We start from the raw sequence: 21,568 nt of genomic DNA, 5'->3' as shown, positions 1-21,568 counted from the left end.
CGATTATTATTTGGATTTACCAATAAACTAGTTCAGATATTCCTAATGAATATCAAGATGATTTCCGAGGCTGAAGACTGATTTAGAAACACAATTTACGATGAAAAACGAGATCACAGAATTTTGAGTCTTGATGTATCTAAAGCTCAGAAAAACATCTATCTATGTATTGTTTTTATTTGTGCCAACATAAAGATCTTTATGAGTCATATTTTTCAACTTCACTGAAAATGAAAATGAAACAGTAGAATAGATTTAGACATTGAAAATGATTGAATCTTTTCAAATATTTATCAACATACATTAAATTTAAACTAAAACTCAGTGGCGTAACAGCCTTAATGGGCCAAGACCTGCAGTGCCCCAAATATGATTTCTTGACCGTGGGCCCCGGGGTGTGCACGCATATACCCTGAACAAGTGGTCAGCTTGTTGCAGGACCCCCAGCTTTCATTCCCGAAGCGAACTTGGTACTCATTTTATCGACCCAAGCGATGAAAGGCTGAGTCGACCTTGCCCAGGTCGGGAATCGAACCCCGGACCTGTGGTGCTGCTGCGCGATACGCTAGCCACTGCACCACCGGACCTCACCTTAGATTTAGTGAATTAAACAAAATGACAGATTTCTCCTTTGCTTGCTTTCTTCATAACAATTAAATGAGTCTAATTACTGGAATTCTTTAAACTTTTTATTTGTCGATTTGGTGTGTTAAATAATTTATTTTATAGCTTGTTCAGTTAAAAGTTTAATTAAAAATTTTACACTTAGTTATTCCTAAAATATTATCAAAATTTTAATAGAAATAAATTTGGGTGTAATTTCATAACATACTGAAATAAATTAATAAATTATGTTAAGGGAACTCATACACCTTAAACCCCTCATGATCTTCGAATATGTGACTGTTGCAAGAATTGGAATATTTTATTTATTTTAAAAGTAATTACTTCCAACTTTTTACAGCTGACTACATAACATAGCTGCTTTGGAAACTAGTAACCAGAAAGTTTGTGTTGCCACAAATAGTTTTGTAATTTAATCCTCTTTGTGACAAAATATTTTGCCATGTTTCCACCTTGCGCGCATGATATTTTAAAAATGACCAATGGTGCATATTTGAAATTTTATGGAATTCTTTATATGGGCACTATTTTCTAACTGAACCAACAATGTGATGAATATTTTAATACTGAAAAATTTTATGGACGAAAACTTTACAAATTTTTTTAATAAAATACATTTTATAAACTCAACTCCAAATAAAATAAAAATTTAACATGATATTTTTAGAAATTTTCACAGTAGTTTCCAAATGTTATAAAAGCTATATATTAAATATGGAATTAAATTATGAAACAGAATGTTTTAAACTGTGCGCGCAAGTTGGAAACACGACGAAAAATGTTGTCACAAAGCGGATTAAATTATAAAAATATTTGTGGCAACACAAACTTTCTCATTACTATTTCAGAAAGCAGCTATATTATGTAGTCAGCTGTGAAAAGTTGGTAGTAATTACTTTTAAAATAAATAAGTTATCCCAATTCTTGCAACAGTCACCTCTTCGAACATCTTATGGGTTTTAAGGTATATGAGTCCCCTTAAATTTTATATATTATTATCTGGATGTGCTTCAGAGCAAAAAAGGGGGAAATGCGATTCTGACATATGTAAGAGAAGGCAAAGGCCTGGAAAAGAATGAGAGCTTCTATTTTAGACTGCCTACAGTTTTATTCTCTGCAACTATTTTTAGGCTATCAACAAAACAGGTAAGGCATCCAGTTTTATGTTACCCTTCGCTTTCATATTCATGATTAAGCATGAGATAAAGCCCGTAAAATTTGTATGTACAACGAGCAGAAACTGTCGAATGCTAAATGCTGGTATATTTATTGCCGGTGAGTTTGCAATGGAATACCGCATCGAGGCATTTTATGAGACACCTAGTGCAGGATTTAGATCAATTTGCTTTGCAAATTATAGCCAGGAGCAAATATTTTATGCATAAAGCAAACTTTAACACGAACGCAAACGAATTCTTATTTACTAAACTGTTGCTATAGCCCTGCACGGGATGCTCGTGAATTCGTGCCACAAGTTAAATATTTGCAATAACAACAGATACTTTGTTGTAAACAAATGCAAAATTTCGACAGATTTATGCAGAACTTAAGGGAGGCTCCACGTCCACTGCCCTTTCTAACAACATTTAGAACAACTTAAATCCCACATATTGCTATGCATCATTCCTCTGACGAGGACGTGCAATAAATGAGAACTGATTTCTCACAATTTGTGAAGTTCATACTTAAGAATGCTAATCGATTTATCAGTTTTGCGCCTTTTAAAGATGTTTTATGTTTTACAGTTTTGGATAGATTTGGCGGAAAAAGTACTTAGGTTTGGTTTATTTAAATACCGCAAAGCACTCCAGGGCTATTTGCCTAAGGGGAGAGGAATTTCTAAAAAAGTACTTAGGAAAGGAAAGTAAATATACATTAACTGGTTAGCAAAATTATGAAACTTGCTGACAAAATATTCTGGTTAACTGTATAAGAAATATTTATTTCGGTACTATTCCGTTTTGAGGACCGTAAAAAAATTGCGGCGAAAATGTATGCGCAAAAGCTCCAAATCTAGCAATTTTAACACTGCGCCAAATCTAGCGTAAGCGCTGATTTCAGATTGCGTAATTTTATTATAGTTCTATATTTCTTAAGACAACATTGAAATACTAGTTTAAGTTTTAAAATCCTTTTTTGATATCCTATGGATTTAACAATTTGGGAGTTACCTATGACGAAAAGTGTGCAATAGAATTTTGGGTAAAGTGCAGAATCACCCACTGCTTGACGCATTTTAAAGAATTGTACATACTCGGTATTCATGTACACATTAACTTATTTTCACCCCCCCCCCCCCCAAAAAAAAAAAAACCACTCAGAATTGCACAAAAATGGCATGCGCACACCCTGGACTTTATCTATGTACACATCGAGCTATTTTCACTTAAAAGTAAAAGAAATTTGACAAAATTCCAATTGTTTTTACCCTTGTAAAAAGCCGCAAACAAATAAGTGAGCCATTCTGCACTTTTACGAGAATTTTTTCAAAGAAAAGGTATCATTCATTATAGAAAATTATGTTTGAACAACCAACGAGATGAAACTATTATTTAGCAATAACTCGATAGCGAAATATCGATGCAGGCATCCATTCAGTTAAGTTTAGCAATTTTTATATAAATTATAATAATGATCTGAAATAGTTATTTATTTTTATGCTTCCATTCAGTCATGTTTAGCCTTTTTTATATAAATTATAATAATAAAAAAGTATTATATAAAATTAACCTTTCATCTAAATTAAAACATCAATCTTAGATAGTTATTTACTATTACACTTCCTTTCTTGCATTAGGGTTGCCGTAATTATTTTTGGCAGCACTTGGCATCAACGGCCAAGTGATTTTTTACGGCGATTTTTTACTGGCGATTTTTTCTGGCGAAATCTGGCGATTTTTTACGGCCCTCAAACCGAATAGTACCTTTATTTCTAATGTCTATGAACAATACGAAGCAACAACAACAAGCTATGAACTTTAATAATTACATTTGCGTTATGTTTAATTTTAATAATATTATATTGTTGCGCATGTACGGGTGCGTTATAAATTGAATGCAGAAGTCCGATAATAGGGTTAATAAAATTTATTCTTATGAAAAGAAATATATCAGAACACTGAAATTTTTCCTCAGAGATATTCGTATAAGTATTCACAATATCACGCAGTATAATCAGTAGATCAGGGAGATCTCTCTTCGGCCTTTTATAGCTTTCAACCAGTCGCGAGATATTTCTAGTATTTTCTGCTTCTCGAGATTTCTAGAAAGCAACAGGGAGGATGGAATTACGGTTACAGCCAACGTAGTAGCCAATTACATTCATTCAATTTCAATACAAATTACCGAGATATCCATTTACTCTGTTAAATTCACGTGCCCCTGAATTTCTATTTTTCCGACATAGCTTTCTCTTAAAATTTGTCTCGCGCTGCATTGTACGGAGAAATGCAACAATTTTAATTATAATTCTACTAAAATTATCTTTCTAAATACAAAATTCGTAACAATATTATTTTAATACCCCGATTTAATTTAAATTGCCTACGCTTCAAATGGAGAGAGAACTGCATTTCTTGCAGGTGAATTTTGCTTCATTGGTAATAGTAGTGATATAATACAACAGTAACTGTAACATTAATGGTAATAAAACTCACCGTCAGAACATGTTGGACCTGTATACGATGTCATATCACAGTCACAAGTATAACTGTTCCACATCTGGACACAAATTCCTCGATTGGCACAAGCGGTGGTACTACATTTTGTCACGGGACCTAAAGACGAAAAAAAAATGTATTAGCAAAGCACTAGAGATTAGCTGGTGTGAAATATTAAAGTAACTTTCTTTAATGCATATAAAATAAATTCAGTAGATGATGTGCTTGTTTTACGTGTAAGAAAAATAAGAGTTGCGGTTTTGAAAAACAAGATTATTTATTCAGAAAAAGAAGAACAAAGATATTTATTTAAAGCAAAATATTCTAGATGGCACAGCAGACATGATAAAGAATATTTGCTCTAGCCAACACGCTTCAGAGGGTTAACTTATAAATCAAATTAAGGAATTAGAGTGAATTTGTTGTGGGGATCATCTTTCACAAAAGATTAGCTCTAAACAGAAGATTATCTTTGACCAATAGTCCAATAGCTTTGAGAATGTAAATAAACGTAAGTAGAGATAATTATAATACAAAATGTATAACAAGTACTGTTGTATAACTGTCGTATAACAAGAAATAGCTATCAGCAGTTTCAAAACGTGTCTCCAGGGAGCAATATTATCATACTTCGTACTGACTCTATAAAGTCATTAGGTTTTCTGATGCTGGAGACGGGAAAAATGTACAGTGCCTTTGCCTGGACTCGAACCCTGGATCTCTCTAATACGCGTCAAGTGTGCTTGTAGTTACATCACGATGGTATGAGAAAAGGGGGGAGAAATACTTTGTAAACTACCCCTTTTAAAGGGTGACTGGGAATGAGGGGACCCAATCGCTAAATCCTGGTGGTGACGAATTATCATCCATCACCTTTTAGTTCAGGCGCTACTTGTAGAGTCATTGGGTTTTTTGATGCTGGAGACATGAAAAATGCGCAATGTCCTTGCCGGGACTCGAACCCTGGAACTCTTGAATACCCGTCGAATGTGGTTCCAGTTACACCACGATGGAATGAGGAAAGAAGGGAGAAAATACCTTATAACTTTATGAACAACGTCACTAACCACTGAAAACGTGTCAGAGTGGTGTGAAAATGAAGAATGTGTACAACAGAAGAAGCGGGCGGTTACACTTTTTTTGTGTTCCTAGCCCCTTCGAGCCGGGTAGCGAAAACGCGCGCTTATCGCGGAGGTCGACAGTGTCTTCCGCGAGCGTCTCTCCAGGGCCGGGGGCGTTTTTGCTACTAAGCCTAAATCCATGAAATTTCCGAAGTATCAACGCATTGTTTAATAATGCTCTATAGAGTATTTAAACGGCTTATGCTTTATACATATTTTTATATATATACTTTAATTACCTTATTTCTTGTTTAAATGCATATTTTACACATTTTATTTTAATTACTCACCATTTTATGACTTTAAACATTATAATCTGTAAACTAAATATATTACTTAAAATTCTCTTTTCGTATGAAAAATTTTAAAACAGGGATCTACACACAGTCCTACGTTACTATCCTTGCACTCGTAATAACTCATTTGCCGTTTTGGAGGATTTTTCCGGGAATGTGAACAAACGAAGCATCGTCGTCTCATTTTCTTATCAGTCTCTTCCGAACAAAGTTTTGGAAAATGTCTTTCAGTTAATCTTTCAGAATCAATATCAGAATATCAGAATTTCAGAATCAATATCTGAAATATTTTGCATCATTTCTGCTATTTCATGCTCTGTTAAACATTTTCGACGCTTCGACATTGAAACGGTAAAAACAGAAAGAATTCACGTCTAACAAGATCTAATTATTTTCTAAAAATTGAACTGTAAACCGAAATACTCAACGCTTTAGCGCATATAAAACTTCTACTTACAATAAACAACTACCACGTGCGAATAAAGTGCGATTTAAAGAGACGTCATAAATAACGCCATTCGGAAACATTTAGTTCCCCGTTTGTTTATATAATCCAAAACACGTGTATGTGAGTCATGCTTCTCACATTTCGAGTAGAAGGTCTAATGTACATGTATCTGAAACCATATGGACATACAGTGCCATCTTGTGGCAGAAATTATAATTTGAAAAACGTTCCAAGGTACTGGCACAAATACGTGACAGTCGGTAGAAAACGCAACAATGCTCTGGCACGCCTGCGTGTCGGCCGGTAGATAAGTGTGTTCGTTGCTGGCACATATACGTGACAGTCGGCGCGAAGGGGCTAGTTTATTTCTAGATGTGAGGAACGTTATGACTACTGAATCATTCTGTGATGTAATATTGCAGCTTAAGGTAACATTGCATTAATCCCCCAAAAGTTTTCAGCGTTTTATACATTACAAAAATGCCAAGCCTCATATAGTAGACTGTCTTCTGGACACTTGTATAGCTCAGTGCCTGTGCAATTCTGTGTCAATACGATATATGATAGTATTTCCACATGGTGACATTTTTTGAAACTTCTCAGGCTATTCCTTGCTATTCCAGAGCAGTCTGTAAGGTAATTATTGACTTTTTCTAGTATTTCCCCTTAGTCAGACATTTTTCTTTCTTTTGCGCTTTTGGGGAGGGGAGCATTTTTGAGGCACCTTTACAGCTCAGTTTATTTTTGCTTTTGCGACTACTGAAACCGGTCGCCTTTATTAAATTCTTACAATTAGCTCACACTCTCCCTATATCTTGTTCCAATTTTCAATCGTTAACAAAATACTTTTTATTTATCCACTCAAGTTGAAATTCATTTTTTAAACTTGTAACTTTAGAAAGAGAAGATATCTTTAGAATTTCCGAAACAGTTTCGCGCGCTGGAGATAAAAATGTTTTCTTATTAGTCCAAAGGGGCTTTGTTCCTCCTATTGTTTTCGTTTTGCGATTTCGCGTCGATTCACTACAAACGGCGAATGACTTTTCAAATTGTTGCCACCAAATGTGCATTATATTTAAAGAAATTCAATAACGAAAAACCTGCATAAATGTATGCATATTTCTCGCATTGTGATAAAACAACTGTCCATAGAGCCATCGAATTTTGAATGATGTAATCCTCCTACGAATATTAGCATGTGGAAGACCAAATTGGAAATTTGGAATTTGTTTTATGATCGATTTTATATTTTGTAAAACTTTAACGCATTTTTGAGTAACAAACTCAAGGATTTAATAGCGAGCAACGGCAATACTTTACTGGGGGGGGGAAGGGAGAAACCTTTTTATCTCCAGCGGAGCGGAACCATGTATTGGAAATTCTAGATAGGCTCATTTTAAAATTATTTTGCAACATTGCTATTGAACTGAATTTTATGGTTTAAGTGCAAAGAACATGATATTTAATAAATAAAAGTAACACACAAAACGTTAAAAAGACGTCCCTTTGGACGTAATTTAAAATCTAAAACCTTTCAGATTTTTTTTTTTTTTTTTTATATTACTTGTTTTGAAACTAAGAGAATATGTAAACTGATGATTGTGAGCTATAAATTTCATAAAGGCGTAAAAGTTATACTAAGATGTTTGCGAAACAAAAAGTATTAAGTTTTGGAAAAAGAACAAAAGTCATTCAAAACGCTGCTGGTAAAGAAAGTTTACAGAAAAGGACCATACAGTAAATCGCACATTTAAAAAAAACAAAACAAAAGTTAACAGGTTTCGCTTTATGAATAGGGAGTATTTTTTAATTGCTAAGAAAAATTGATGACATAAGGCTCTTATAGTTTTTGTTTCTCACAACATAAGGTTTGTTTTCTTCATTTTAAACTTAATCTCCACATTAAATTTAAAATGCAGAAAAAAACTATAAAAGCCACTCTGCATTTACTAACAAAATCTGAGACTTAAAAATAATTAAAGTTACATATGAAGTTAAGTAGGAAAGTTAAATATAAAAATTTTCCCTAAAACTGTTTTTGCTGCATTATTTTTTACGATTTATCTGTAATTTCATTGATATTATATCATGAATAAACCGATATATCGTATTTTTACTTTAGTATGTATGGTTAATAGATTGCAAGAAAGGTTTGTTGTCGCAAACTACAGTAAATAAATTTATTACGCATATCAATAACTGTATTGTCGTCTGCTTTACGATGACCAAAAAAAGTAAACAATTATTTGGAAAATTGTATTGTTATCGTAGAGGGAGTTCACTGCACTTGAGAATTAAATAAGAAAGAATTTAGTACTTCTAATATTGCATATCTGTTTGATATCCCTAAAATTTAATGAAATCAAAGCATTTCAAGGGAAATAAAAGAAATTTTCATCTTCAAAAGTAATTGTAGTAGTGCTCTTTCATAACAAGGTAAATGCAATAGAAAAGTTTTCTGTTGAACGGATATAAGAAAGTTTCAATTCATGAGTTAAGATGAATGCTGTTTGAAATTGAGTATCAAAATTAAAATCTTTTAATAAATTTTACACATTTGGCTGTGCATTCATAGCTTTAAGAAAACCTAATAAAAGAATATTTGAGTAACATTTGCTAGAGACTAGCAATAGCCAGATTTAGAAGATTAAAGTTTTTTGATTTTACTGAATATAACACTTTGTGAAAAGTAATTTATTACTCAACAATTTTGCATAGTTTTAGCAGAAAGAAATATGCAATGAATGTGTGGAATGTTCGCTAAACATTAAATATGAACAATTAATTTAATTTTGTAGGTTCATACTCCTTTATGAGAAATATCTGGACTTAAGCAAGACTGTTAAAAATTCTTTAATAATTAACACAGATTGTTGGTTCCTAGTGAGGTAAATTATAAATTTTTATATCATATGAGAAAATAATTAATTTTCGTGCTGAAGTTATATTCAAGGATTTTGTTAATGAAAATAGGCTAGCCCTAATTTATTGATAGTAGTGATACATTAACTATTTCGTAATTGATAAGTAGTGATACATTAATTATTTCGTAATTGATAAGTAGTGATACATTAATTATTTCGTAATCTAGTAGTAAACATTTTTACATGCCACAATTATTTCCAGAAATTTTACAGCAGCTCCATTTAGTCAATTTGTAGAGACATTAGGTACATTTTAAAAAACAAGTGAGATAAAAAATTAGTATCGCCTTCGCCGGGAATCAAACCGCGGATCTCTGGATACGCTCCCAGCGCGCAGACCATCACACCATGAAGGCATACCAAGAAGGCGGAAGAAATACCTTATAAAGTTAATTCTGTTTTCTCAGTGCAAGATTGCTTTTCCTCGAAAACTGACAAGGTTTTAACATATTTCTTCAGCTCAAACAAAACATTTAGTTCTTATAAATAATAGCATTTTTACTACTTATCCTTATATATATGCTATTCTGTAGCATAAAAGAAAAAATAATACTTCAAGAACAGACAGACAATTTTCAGAAAAGCTAAAACGGAGTCGCATGAATTGCTTAAGACAGGAATTTTTCTACTTTTTTACTTCCTTGTACGAAGTAAAAAGGAAGTATTGTAATCGCGAAAAGCTTCAGGCAGCATATTTCAACGAAAATATCCACTTTGACAGCTTTCGAATGCAATTTAACAATGTTTTAGCGCGATATCTGTACGCAAGGACAGAATAAAAGACTCTTTTCCTCCAAAAAAAACTAAAAAACTGCTTTAAAATGAATTCTGAAGAGAATTTTTCGTGGCGTCTGTACGAACGTATGCACGTACGTGCGTACGTACGTATCTCGCATAACTTTAAAACGAGTAACCTCAGAACGTTGAAATTTTGTATATAAGACTACTATAACATGTAGATGTACACCTGGTATTTTGGTTTCAATCGGCCGCGCCAAATGTATATGAATATATTTATAAATATATCCACTCTGTTACCCGGCTCAGTGATCTTAGTTTCTTTACTCTTATATGTTTGTAAATTGTACATTTTCTGCTTTAAAAATGATTGAATTATGTTGTTCTTATCTTCCGGTTAAGGGTTTTATGCCTTTAGTAAATCTCTATGCAATATTTTTAGAATTATCAACAATTTTAAAGTTGTTTAAGTGCCGCTAAGCCTAATACTATTCTTGATGACGGCCATTGTTTGTTTACATTTGAAACAGCAGGATAGTGGATTTGTGGCCAATCTAGAGAAACTTTGCTTCGCAACAACAAAAATAACGCCTTCATTTATTATTGCCAATTAAATCATGCTTAATCCTTTCTGGAATTTTTTCGAGGAAATAAGTGTTTAAGATTTATTTCCTAATTTTTCATACAGATATTTTGAGTTTTTATGTATTTTTGCCTTGTCGCGAAGTGAGAGCTGAATTAATTGAATGAGAAATACTCAATGGTCTGTGAAAAACGGTTTCTTTTTTGTTTTGTTTACTTAATTTCTTTTATACATAGTTCTAGCTTTATTATAGTATTTGAACGAACATGTGGAAACGATTAGATAATTCTTTAAATGATATAAATTTTGCGCATTCTGAGTTATAATATAAACGAAATATAATACTGTTAAGTAAACCTAGCGCCAAAGTGTCGCTATGGTAAACAAAGTGAATTTTAAAGAATGCATTTATTCTATTGTGGTTTATGCGCTGTCGGCGAAGTAGGTTTAATTCAATCTAATAAGTTTAAATGAAATGCAAGAAAAAATGCGTATAATTTAATATTCCGTACAAGGAAGTCATTTGGTGTACACATCAGACTTTTTTTATAAATAAGAACGATATTTTTTAAAATTTTCGCAGTTTCCGGAGGTTATTGTGTAGCATAAAGGGAGTGTTTATGCTTCAAGAAAAAAAGAACATTTTCAGATAAGCTGAAAAGTTTTATGTGAATTGATTAAAACAGGGGTTTTTCTATTTCATTTCATTAATAATGAATTTTTTTCATATTTTCCAAGTTTATTAAATGTTAAATAGAAATTAATTGACTCTATTAGAAAATTTGTGAGATGTTCTTCAATTATTTTACCGTAAAATATCAACCTAAAAGTAATAATAAAAAATATCCAAGGATCACTCAACGGATTAGTTCTCTTACCAAACAAAAGCCTTCATGCGGAGATCAAATATAAAAGAAAATTCTGATGACTGGAAACAATAGCATCGCTTGTGTTTTATACGACCTTGAACCACCACATTACTTACCTGCACATCCGGCAGATACTAAAGTACTGGGCACAACGGCGTCTCTTATTGGGTCAACAGTCTCTCCATTTAGATCCAATGAGGCTAAGCACCCTTCGAATCCGTGTCTTGACTGCACTAGTTTGGGGAGAGAGGAGTACGAAGCTCTTCTTACTCCACCGAGATACAAGAGTCCATCCAAGTCGAGATGCACATTGGATCCAGTGCTTGCAACAGTCGCTATCATGTCGTCCACCATCAATGTATGTTGTTTGACCGACGGACGACCTGCAATTGCAAAAATGCTTAAAGTTTTTTGATGAAGAACGTGATCTGTGAAAACTATCCCAGGAACCTGTACGGCTCCACGCTACTATAATATATTGTAAAGGTGGCGTCCACTTTTTATAATATTAATTCCAATACTTAAAAAATATTAAAATTCAGAAAATTTGTAGTTTGTAATAAATTGCTTCGTCATCGGTAGATTATGTGACATCATTGGTCGTGTCCAGAGAACTTCTTCCAAGTCTGTATTATGTGATTTGAATTAATTTATTTGTCTTGGGAGTAAAAGATTGCTTGGAATCTGATACTTTCAGAAAGAATGATAATAAATAACTGCAAAGGATCAATTTTATAAAAAGAATAAAATATGTCTTATAAAGACTAAAATATTTTCTTAATGCTTCAATTTTTTACATGTAAGTCGTTCTCAGAAGTCGAATGTATATCGCTTAGTAATTTGGGAAATTTAGAGAATACAATTAATTGTTCTACGTTTGGAAAAATGCTGCTAAATTGCGACATTCGAAAGTTGCCAAGAGAAAGAAATAATATCAATAACTTAAGCTCATATTTTGGAGTTTCTGATACCGAGGCTTTCAACGCTTCTAGTTCATATGAACGTGTGGCGTACGAGATTTGTAGGCTTGTTCAGTCTTAACTGATAGAAATCTAGCCAGACTTCACATAGTTAACCTTGCTGTGGATAACTTGCTTTCATTTGCAATAAGCGTATTCGGCTACTTTTGACTTCCTAGTCTCTAAAGCTTGATTTTTTGTAACTGTTATTTTGTGTAGCTGTAACTGATTGTATATTGTATAGCTGATAGTGTATAAATCTAATATTTTTGACTTCCTAGTCTCTAAAGCTTGATTTTTTGTAACTGTTATTTTGTGTAGCTGTAACTGATTGTATATTGTATAAATCTAATATTTTGGTCGATAAGATTTCAAAAAATATTCTGATTGGTTTTGATCGATAGTGTCCGTTTAATCAAGCTTTTAACTGTATGTTCTTTTCATTTTTAATGGCGACGTTCTCTTATTTCAAAGTATGTGTAATTAAATCCACAGCCCCGTAGTCAAGTTGTTTTTCTCGCCTTTTCTACACGGACAGTTTTAGAATGTTCTGGAGATATTTAAAGCGAACTGGATTGGCTGATAAGGCTGACGTCATTTCTTGGAAGCTCCGTCTTTCCAGAGGCTATAAAATGACTCGCAAAAGGAATATCGGGGCTTTTCCTTAAATGTCACGATGCAGTAAACTTCATACAAAAAGTTATTAGTAATTCTTTTATTTACTCCGGATATCTGATTTTTGTAACTGATATTTCTCCTGAATAATAATAAATGCATTCTGTTTTTTAAAACTATCGTCTGATTATTTTAGCTACAACTAAAGCTGATACATCACATATATATATATATTGGATGATGATGGATGATTATATATATATATATATATATTGGATTGGATTATTCAATTATGACAAAGCACGCGAGGGCTGTCTGCTTAAAGGGAGGGATGCCTTCGTGGAGGAATTTCTAACAGAAACTGGCTCGTATACACGTTACACATGGGGAAAACCACGAAAACGCCCATGCAGCCAACCTGTTCGCGGAATTCGAATCTCGGACCGAACTACCAGTGTTCAGCATCTTTACCGCTCGGCCGCTGGTTGGCCCCATATATATATATATATATTATTTTTATTATACATATAAAATAATAAAAATATATATATATAATAAAAATAAGCGGTAAAGATGCTGAACACTGGTATTTTTATTATATATATATATATATAATAAAAAGAAGGAATGAAAGAAGTTCCTAATTAAATCAGTGTTTTTTGGTATAAGACACGTTTAATATACTGTTTTATACATATTGCTCAAAATGCAAAGATGCTGTGAAAATTTGAATTCTAAGCTGGAAAAATTCAGACGTAAGAAATCATGGGAACAAAATCCATCATGATGGAGTTTATCTCCTAAAAATCTTTGTTATCTAGAAAAGACATAGCTAAATATAGGATATGGAAAAGATATAGGAATTAAAACATAAAACTTTATGCCAAATTTTAGTTCAAATTCGAATTATAAAAGCTATAAAATTTTGCTAATGTTTACTTCCTTGTGCGAAGTAAAGGAAGTACTGTAATCACGAAAAATTCTGGGTATCATATTTCAAGGAAAATATCCATTTTGACCTCAATGGAATGCAATTTAACGATGTTTCGGTGTTACATCTGTATGTAAGGACAGAATAAAGGACTCTGTTTCACCAAACGAATTATAAAACTAATTTAAAATGGATTGAGAAGAAATTTTGTTTCATGGCGTCTGTACGTAACCTATATATGTATCTCCCATAAGTCAAAAACGAGTAGTCTCAGAGTATCGTTTTGTATACAAGAGTGCTATAACATGTAGTTGCACACCTCCTATTTTGGTTGCAATCGGCCGCACCAAAAGTCATTCTGTTACTCGGCTCACGGAGCTCAGTATTTTTATTCTTATATGTTGGTAAATTATGCAGTTTTCGCTTTAAAAACGATTGAATTATATTGTTCCTATTTTCCGTTTAAGGTTTTTATGCCTTTAGTTAATCTGCATACAATATTTATAGGGTTATCGACGATTTAAAAGTTGTTTAAATGCGGCTAAGCCTAATTTTTTTTACCAAAGCAGCCATATTTGTTTATCTTTGAAATTTAGCAGTCTTTCTGCATCTTTAGTGTATTTTGGCGGAGTGGGACTAAAAGCAATCTCTTAGTTTTGTGCACTAAAAAATGTGACTTCCTGCCTGGTGGCCGAATTGCTTCTTTTTGCGTAGAAACTGTAATTTTAACTGTAAAAATTGATTTTTAATTGCTTGAACTCTATTTGGTGTTTTATGTTTTTCTCTACCTTTCAAATTTTAATGAAGATATTTTGAGTTTTTATATATTTTTTCCTTGCCGCGAAGTGAGAACTGAATTAATTGAATGAGAAATATACCTCTAATGAAATTCGAGGAAATAAGTTTAAATGAAATGCAGGAAAGAATGCGTATAATTTAATATTTAGTACAAGAAAGTGATGTGGTGTATACATCAGACTTTTCTCTATGACATTGGGTTAAAATACAATAAATCTTATTTTTTGTTATTTTGGAGATTATTATTGAATAATTAAACAATTCTGAAATAATGCACCTACAACAATATTTACATTTATTTATGAGTCTTGTAAGTATTCATTACACGTTTTGCAGTTTCAGAAATGCGTTAGAAGTATTTTGCGTACTAATATCAGGCCTCATGTTTTCTATACTAGTATTATTTCTTCTCATTTAGTTTCTTTAATTTTTTTTCTTCTTTAGCAGTTTCTCTTGTATCTAGCAGATAAGACCTGGTTATTCAAAGTTTCTCTAGTTCTGATTTCAGAAAACCCGCGAATCTCATTTTTATTTATTATGAAAGTGTGATGTCTCAGAAGTCAGTTAATTAATTTTTATTTCAATGTAGTTACCGCAGTAAGCACAGCCATGGTTTATAGTTTATCAAATAATAGTATATTTTATTGGTGATTTAAATATTTCATTTCGCATTACTGTTTTCGTCATTCTTATATTACACCGCCCTTGTTGTAATTTCATAATAAGTTCCACCTTTCCATTTAAATACGAAAAGAAAATATGAATAGAACATTTTAAAAGCACTGTAGATTTTAAACCTTCCGCTTCCAAAATGTTAGTTGAAAAATTAATCCCACATTTTATGATACTGAGGTTTTAATTCCTTGATATTAATTTAAGCATTTACTAAGCTTATAAGTTTTAAGCATTCTATTCCTAGAAATCTATTTACATGAAATCCGTATAATCTAATTTAAAAGAAAACAAAATTATCAAGGAATTAAATTGTGAAATTGGATTTCGTTCCTTTTGGTAAAGGACAGGATTAAATGAATACGTTGTAAGAGTTTTAATCAAGAAACTTGAGAGTAAAAATAAGAACATATTCAAATACAAGTCCAGTTTCGGAAGATCAGCTTATTAAAAGATGGAGTAACCCTTATAAATATTCTTTGCCAATAGTAGGGATACGAAATAGTAAATGTGAAGTACAAATCATAATTTAATCTTTTTCAAACTCAGTACACACCAGGTCTCAGAAAATATACGCATATATATATATGGTATTATAGAAATTGTTTCACAACAAAAATATTCCAAAATCATTTTCGTGCAAAATACTGCTGAAAAATTAATTAATTATAGACTAAAAAAAGGTATTAATTTCGAACCAATTTCACAAAGATATGAAAGAAATGAAATTTAAACCAGTGCTACCCCGAAATACCCCAATAAAAATGTAATAAATCCTTTCAACTCAGTATTTTGAAACAAAAAGAAATCCGAAAACAACAAAAATACATAAAGAAAAGGAAAGGAAAAGGAATGCAATGAAACTCTGATTCAACGTTATCAAGAGGAGGCAGATCAGATCTTAGTTGAACTCCATTTCCTAAGAAATCACTGTGTTTCTGTTCACTCAAAATTAGCTGATGAAACATTTTATATTATTTAATTATTGTTCATCCGAAAGCCTCCTTTGCACTGTATTTTTGTATTATTATTTCATATTAATTGTTCGACGACTTGACATCAGTGATTATTAAAGTCGATCTTGGTTTGGTGAGAATAATATGAAGACTGCATTGTCTTTTTATATTTTAATGAAAAAAATCATCAAAATACATCAAAATGATAGAACAACAATGCAACGGCGCAAAAACTGTTACATAAGGTTGAAGAGATATTAAATATTTCGAAGCAGGAGAGATGAGAAATGAGCAATGTCCTCGCTGGGACTCGAATCATGGACCTCTCAAAATACGCGCCGAGTGTGCTCACCACTACACTTCTTAGCATACTTCCAGTATGCTAAGAAGTCGAGAGAATACCTTATATACTCTCCCTTTTAAAGACGGACTGGAGATTACGGTACCCAATCGCCAAATCCTAGCGGTGAAGAACCCTCATCCGTCACCTTGTTTAGTTCGGGCGCCAACTCTAGAGGCATTAGTTTTTTTTTTTTTTTTTTTTTTTTTAAAAAGCAGGAGAGATGAAAAATTAGCAATTCCCTCTCCGGAATTCGAAATTCGAATCACGGACCTCTCGAATACACGTCGAGTGCGCTAATGATTACACCACGAAGGCATGCTAAGAACGCAGGAGAAATACCTTATAAGGTAAACACAGAATATCCTCTTTCGGCGTAACAGCGTCTTCTTACGGTAAAACTACAAAATGGAGAAAACATATGAAGAAAGACTATTTAAAAGGATATGAATGCAATCAATTTATCGTACCTTTAATAATAAAAGCTCATACTAATGAGTTAAAGCTCATGTGGGCTTTGCTGACAACAAGAGGGCGGACGTGCTGGCTAAGAAGGCGGCCACGGTGGAAAATAAAAATTTATAGAACTATCTGGTTCAACGAAATATGCAATTAGAGTAATGCAAAAATATTATCTTGATAAATGGTCGCAACAATGGAATAGTTCAATAAGAAATAAGGGCTTATTGAAAAATATAAAAATTGCTCAAAAATGCGAGTATATAATAATAGATGTAAATAAGTTATTTGTTACAAATCATGGTAGTAGATTTGGTATACAGGAAAATTCGTTATGCTTAGCTTGTAATTCACCTGGCTCCGCAGGGCACTTCGGGTTTGAATGTAAATTAACAGAAGGTGTACGACAACAAATGAAAATTGCAAATTTTCAAAATATAAGTTATAATAAATTACGTAAGTTTGCCAAATAGAGTGTAGGAATTAATAACGGTAAACGGAATGCATGTGACATTTCGATATAATCAAAATTATAAATGTATTAACTAAAAATTGTATTTTTATTCGTTTTTAATGATTTTAGAATTTTATAGAACTTATTTGGAGTTTTTACTTATAATTTTAGTCATTTTGACTTATTGAGATGTTAATGATTTTATGCCTTGTGATTTCTTATGTCTTTGTTTCTTTTTACTTGATATGTGTTAATTGTGTTTTTATAATTTTTGTTTTAATGTTGTGATTGTGCTTGAGTCTGGTTTGGTGGTGAACTTAAAGACAACACAAAACAAGATTATAAGGTCTATTTTTAGACTAGGTGGATCGGGTCGTATTCTTCTCATTCGTATTCTTTGTACCTTTAGAAATACAAATGGTGTATACAACTTCGACCTTTTATAGCGAGAAATACAAGGTTTCTCTTCCTTTTACAGAAAAGTAGCAAGTAACTGTCTAAGTTTGGCAATAGCATCTTAGTTTCAGACTGCGACTACTAGCAGCGCTAGGGAATCCTATCAACAGAAATGGCATCTGCGTCAAGGTTTCACTTTTCGAAAAATCAGTCTTTTTTCTATGTGGCAATATTATGAACAGGATCTACAAGACAAAATCTGTTGATGATCTCCAAACATGCATTATTGCAGCCTTCAGACATGTCTCAAATGACAGTCTGCAGTATACTTAGCGGAACCTGGGACACTGTTTGGACATCCTATGTGCAACCAGTAGTGCAAATGGGGAGACATATTGATTATGTTGTATAAAACATGGACAGTGTCTACGTTTGATGCATAAAAGCTCTTTGTTGTACTGAGTAGTTTCCTGTCACAAGCAACATCAAACTATGTACATCATTTGTAGACACCCTGTATAGGCTGACAACAGAACTGGATATCTAAGAAGCTCCCCTTGGCAACCTTTCTTAAAACATAAAATTTTCTGAAAAAGTCTACTGCAAAGAATCTGTTGATTTTTGTTTGTTGACCCTGAAAAGGCACTCAATAAAATATGGCATAATGCAGATATCATACAAGATGGATGTGTCGAGAAATAGTAAAGTTAAAATACAACTATAATATAATAAAATGTTTTAGCAGACTATTGCTCCAAAAAATAAAAAAGCGATAGACTGTCACAGAAATTTACTTTCAAAACTGTTCTATTTAATGTCTTTATTAATGGCTTTTCTTGCTTTATTGCAAAGTAACACAGTCTCGCCGACGTGAGAGAAAATATGATGCCTACCAACAACAGCCAAGCTGGTGATCCACTAAGAAAAAGAGAGCAGTTAATACGATTTTTGAATACCAACGTTGAGACGTCAGTTGTTCATTAGAGAATAAAGAGACAGTACTGGGGAAACTAGTATTGTAACAAAACTATTTCAACGAAACGAACTATTTTATCCAACGCCATCTACTGGCCAAGAGAACAACTTACAATCAGTCTAAAAAACCTCCAGCTACGACGAGGTTAATATTATGTTCTGCAATATTATGTCTCCGTGAACTGAACATTAATTCTAAATACTTATTAGGTTTTGCCATTTTCATATATTATATCTATTTCATATTCTGAGGTTACGGCCTTCGTTACCGTTCCGTTTTGGTCTATGCTTTGTCTTGATGTATATTTCTTTGTAACTTTTCCTATGCTCTGTTAATAAATACTTTTAGAGCTAGCTAGCGTTTGTGTTTATAGAAGAGTGGTTACGAAAAGGCGCCCAACGTGGGGTTCGAACGCATGATCCCAAGATTACAAGTCTTGTGTTCTGCCGGTTGAGATAGCCAGGCATCATAAAACCTCCGTTACTTCAGCAGTTAACGAAGTAGTGCCCAACGAAAATTTTAAAACTTCTGTTTACAAAATGGCGTCCAGTGATAGGTTAGGAATTTCTGTTTACAAAATAGCTCAGAACGGAATATTGAGAATTTGTGTTTGGCTTTAAAAAGCCCTTAGCCGCAAATTTAAGTTTTGGATTGCTGGAGATGAGCTTATTCTCTTTTCAGGTGTGGACTGCTGGTCAAAATCAATTTGGAAACTAAATGTTGATATAAAATATCATGTCGTACTGCTAGAAGATGGAATGGAAATCGGAAAAGTTTTCAAAGCAATAAAACCGTCTTTTAAATTATTGTTTAATTTGAGTTTAAAATCCTTTTAAAATTGATTATTTGTTATAAACTTCTTAAAGCAAATGCAAAACCATTAGACGAAACCGGACAACTTTCTTAAAAAAAGGTTACGTTTAAACTTTGGTTAATTTATTATTTTAAAATGTTTTAATGTGTATATTAAAAATTAAATTAAATTATGGCTTTTACTAGCAAACTGAATGCGTATCATAATGATAAAATTTTGAATAGATTCACTGATGTTACTGATTAGAATTTATTTCGATTTACAGAAAGAGCAGCAGACGGTTTTGCTCTCGCCTGCGGAATTCTACTGTTATCGTTAAATCAGATGTTTTCGTTTCCTTTGAAGTCTTTTTAATATTGGATAAATGTTGCAATCTAAGTAAAATAAAAAAATATTGAATTTGTTGGTTTACCTTTTTGAAGAGCATTTTGAGAGAATGTTTATTGTGTACATTAACAAAACACCAATGTTTAATTTGCTTTAATGAATATTTTGAAACATAATTCTTAAAATGAAATTAAATAATTACGGGCAAACTGAACTGAACTGAAAGAATATCCAACTGTTGTGAGTATTGGCTGATGTTTTGTTACGATTGAAAGTAGAAGAATTCAGCTTAAATAAAAGTTAATGATAAGATATTTGCTTATGCTTTGACAAGCAGTAAACGAATATTCGAGCGAATTATTGTATTTGATTAATAATTTTTCTAGATACAGTTTGAATTTTAAAGGCATTTTATGGTATGTATGATATGTATAAAATTAAGGTAAATAGTATAAGTGTACAGATACTTTAATGTGAATAAAATCGAAAGAAAAATAATAGCAAATTCGTCTTTGTTACGGTTATTCTTATGAAGAACGATTACAAGAACGAATATATCATTTCTGCAAGTTTTTGAGTAGAGATATAATAGAAACACATTTGATGACATAAAGTGTAATGCAGGCTATTAGGTAAGAAAACAGTGTTTTATGTATTAAGCAGTTATAATCAACGAAAGCGATTCTTTAAGAGATATACAGTCTTTACTGAAACTTTAACTCAGCTGACAACATGATAAGACTCTGTCAGAAAATTGAGTTAGTGAATAACTATTATTCTTTCTTCTTCAATGGCTCGACAGCCCTGGGTGGGCCTTGGCCTCCTCCAAAAGTTTTCTCCAGGCATTTCTACTTTTGGCAACTGTTTTCCAGTTTTTAATTTTTAAAATATTGAGATCGTTTTCGATACAATCAATCCATCTTAGCTGGGGTCTGCCCTGAGGTCTATTTCCCATGGGCTTGCCTAGAAAGACTTTCTTGTAGGAACGATCTTCATTCCTTCTAACCAGAGGGCCAGCCCTTTAAGTCTCTGTAACTTGATGAATTTTGGAATATTATGTTGTTTATACATTTTATAAAGTTCTAAATTAGATCTTCATGATCTATTCACTTGGATCGCACCAAGAATGCAGCATAAGCTATTTCGCTCCCAAACTCCCAGAGCTTCCTCATCACGTAAAGTCAATGCCTAAGTCTCTGATGCATAAGTCAAGACAGATCGTATAAGATTTTTGTAAGGAAGCAATTTATTTCTTAATTTAAGGAAGCTGGACTTTCAGGGCATAAAAACATCTATTTTATTCTTTATGAGAAAAAAATTATAACTTTATTACACTTTTTGTTATATCTCAAATATTGAAAATTAAAAAATTCCAACTCTACAATGAAACCGAACATGTAGTTATTTAATAATACAGTGCTCATGTGTAAGCTGTATGTCCATCAGAAAAGCGGAAAATTTTATTTTATGTAATAAATAAGAAGTTTTCAACAGTAGAACTGAAGACAAGAAAAGAAACGTGTCCCATGAGGGTACGCAAAGCTTCTGTATTATTCAGTTTTAAGTATGGTTAGGTTAAGTAGGTTTTAGATCATAAGGACACTTTCAC

General features: G+C 32.5%; 1 protein-coding gene across 2 annotated transcripts in view; it reads right to left on the bottom strand.

The window, feature by feature from the left end:
* LOC118196922 (neurexin 1-like) overlaps positions 1-21,568 on the bottom strand; it is an 894,564-nt gene that overhangs the window by 62,888 nt on the left and 810,108 nt on the right. For both annotated transcript variants that reach the window (XM_085827476.1, XM_085827475.1), the window contains exons 15-16: positions 11,379-11,645; positions 4,281-4,400 (exon numbers count right to left, since the gene is read on the bottom strand). In XM_085827476.1, coding sequence (XP_085683602.1) covers positions 4,281-4,400; positions 11,379-11,645 — 387 coding nt within the window. The remainder of the gene's footprint in view (positions 1-4,280; positions 4,401-11,378; positions 11,646-21,568) is intronic.

Source organism: Stegodyphus dumicola, chromosome 12 (assembly GCF_044657685.1).
Source record: "Stegodyphus dumicola isolate Sdum_Otavi_A_Nest chromosome 12, ASM4465768v1".
NCBI lineage: Eukaryota > Metazoa > Arthropoda > Arachnida > Araneae > Eresidae > Stegodyphus > Stegodyphus dumicola.
This window is presented reverse-complemented; position numbering and strand designations above follow the sequence as displayed.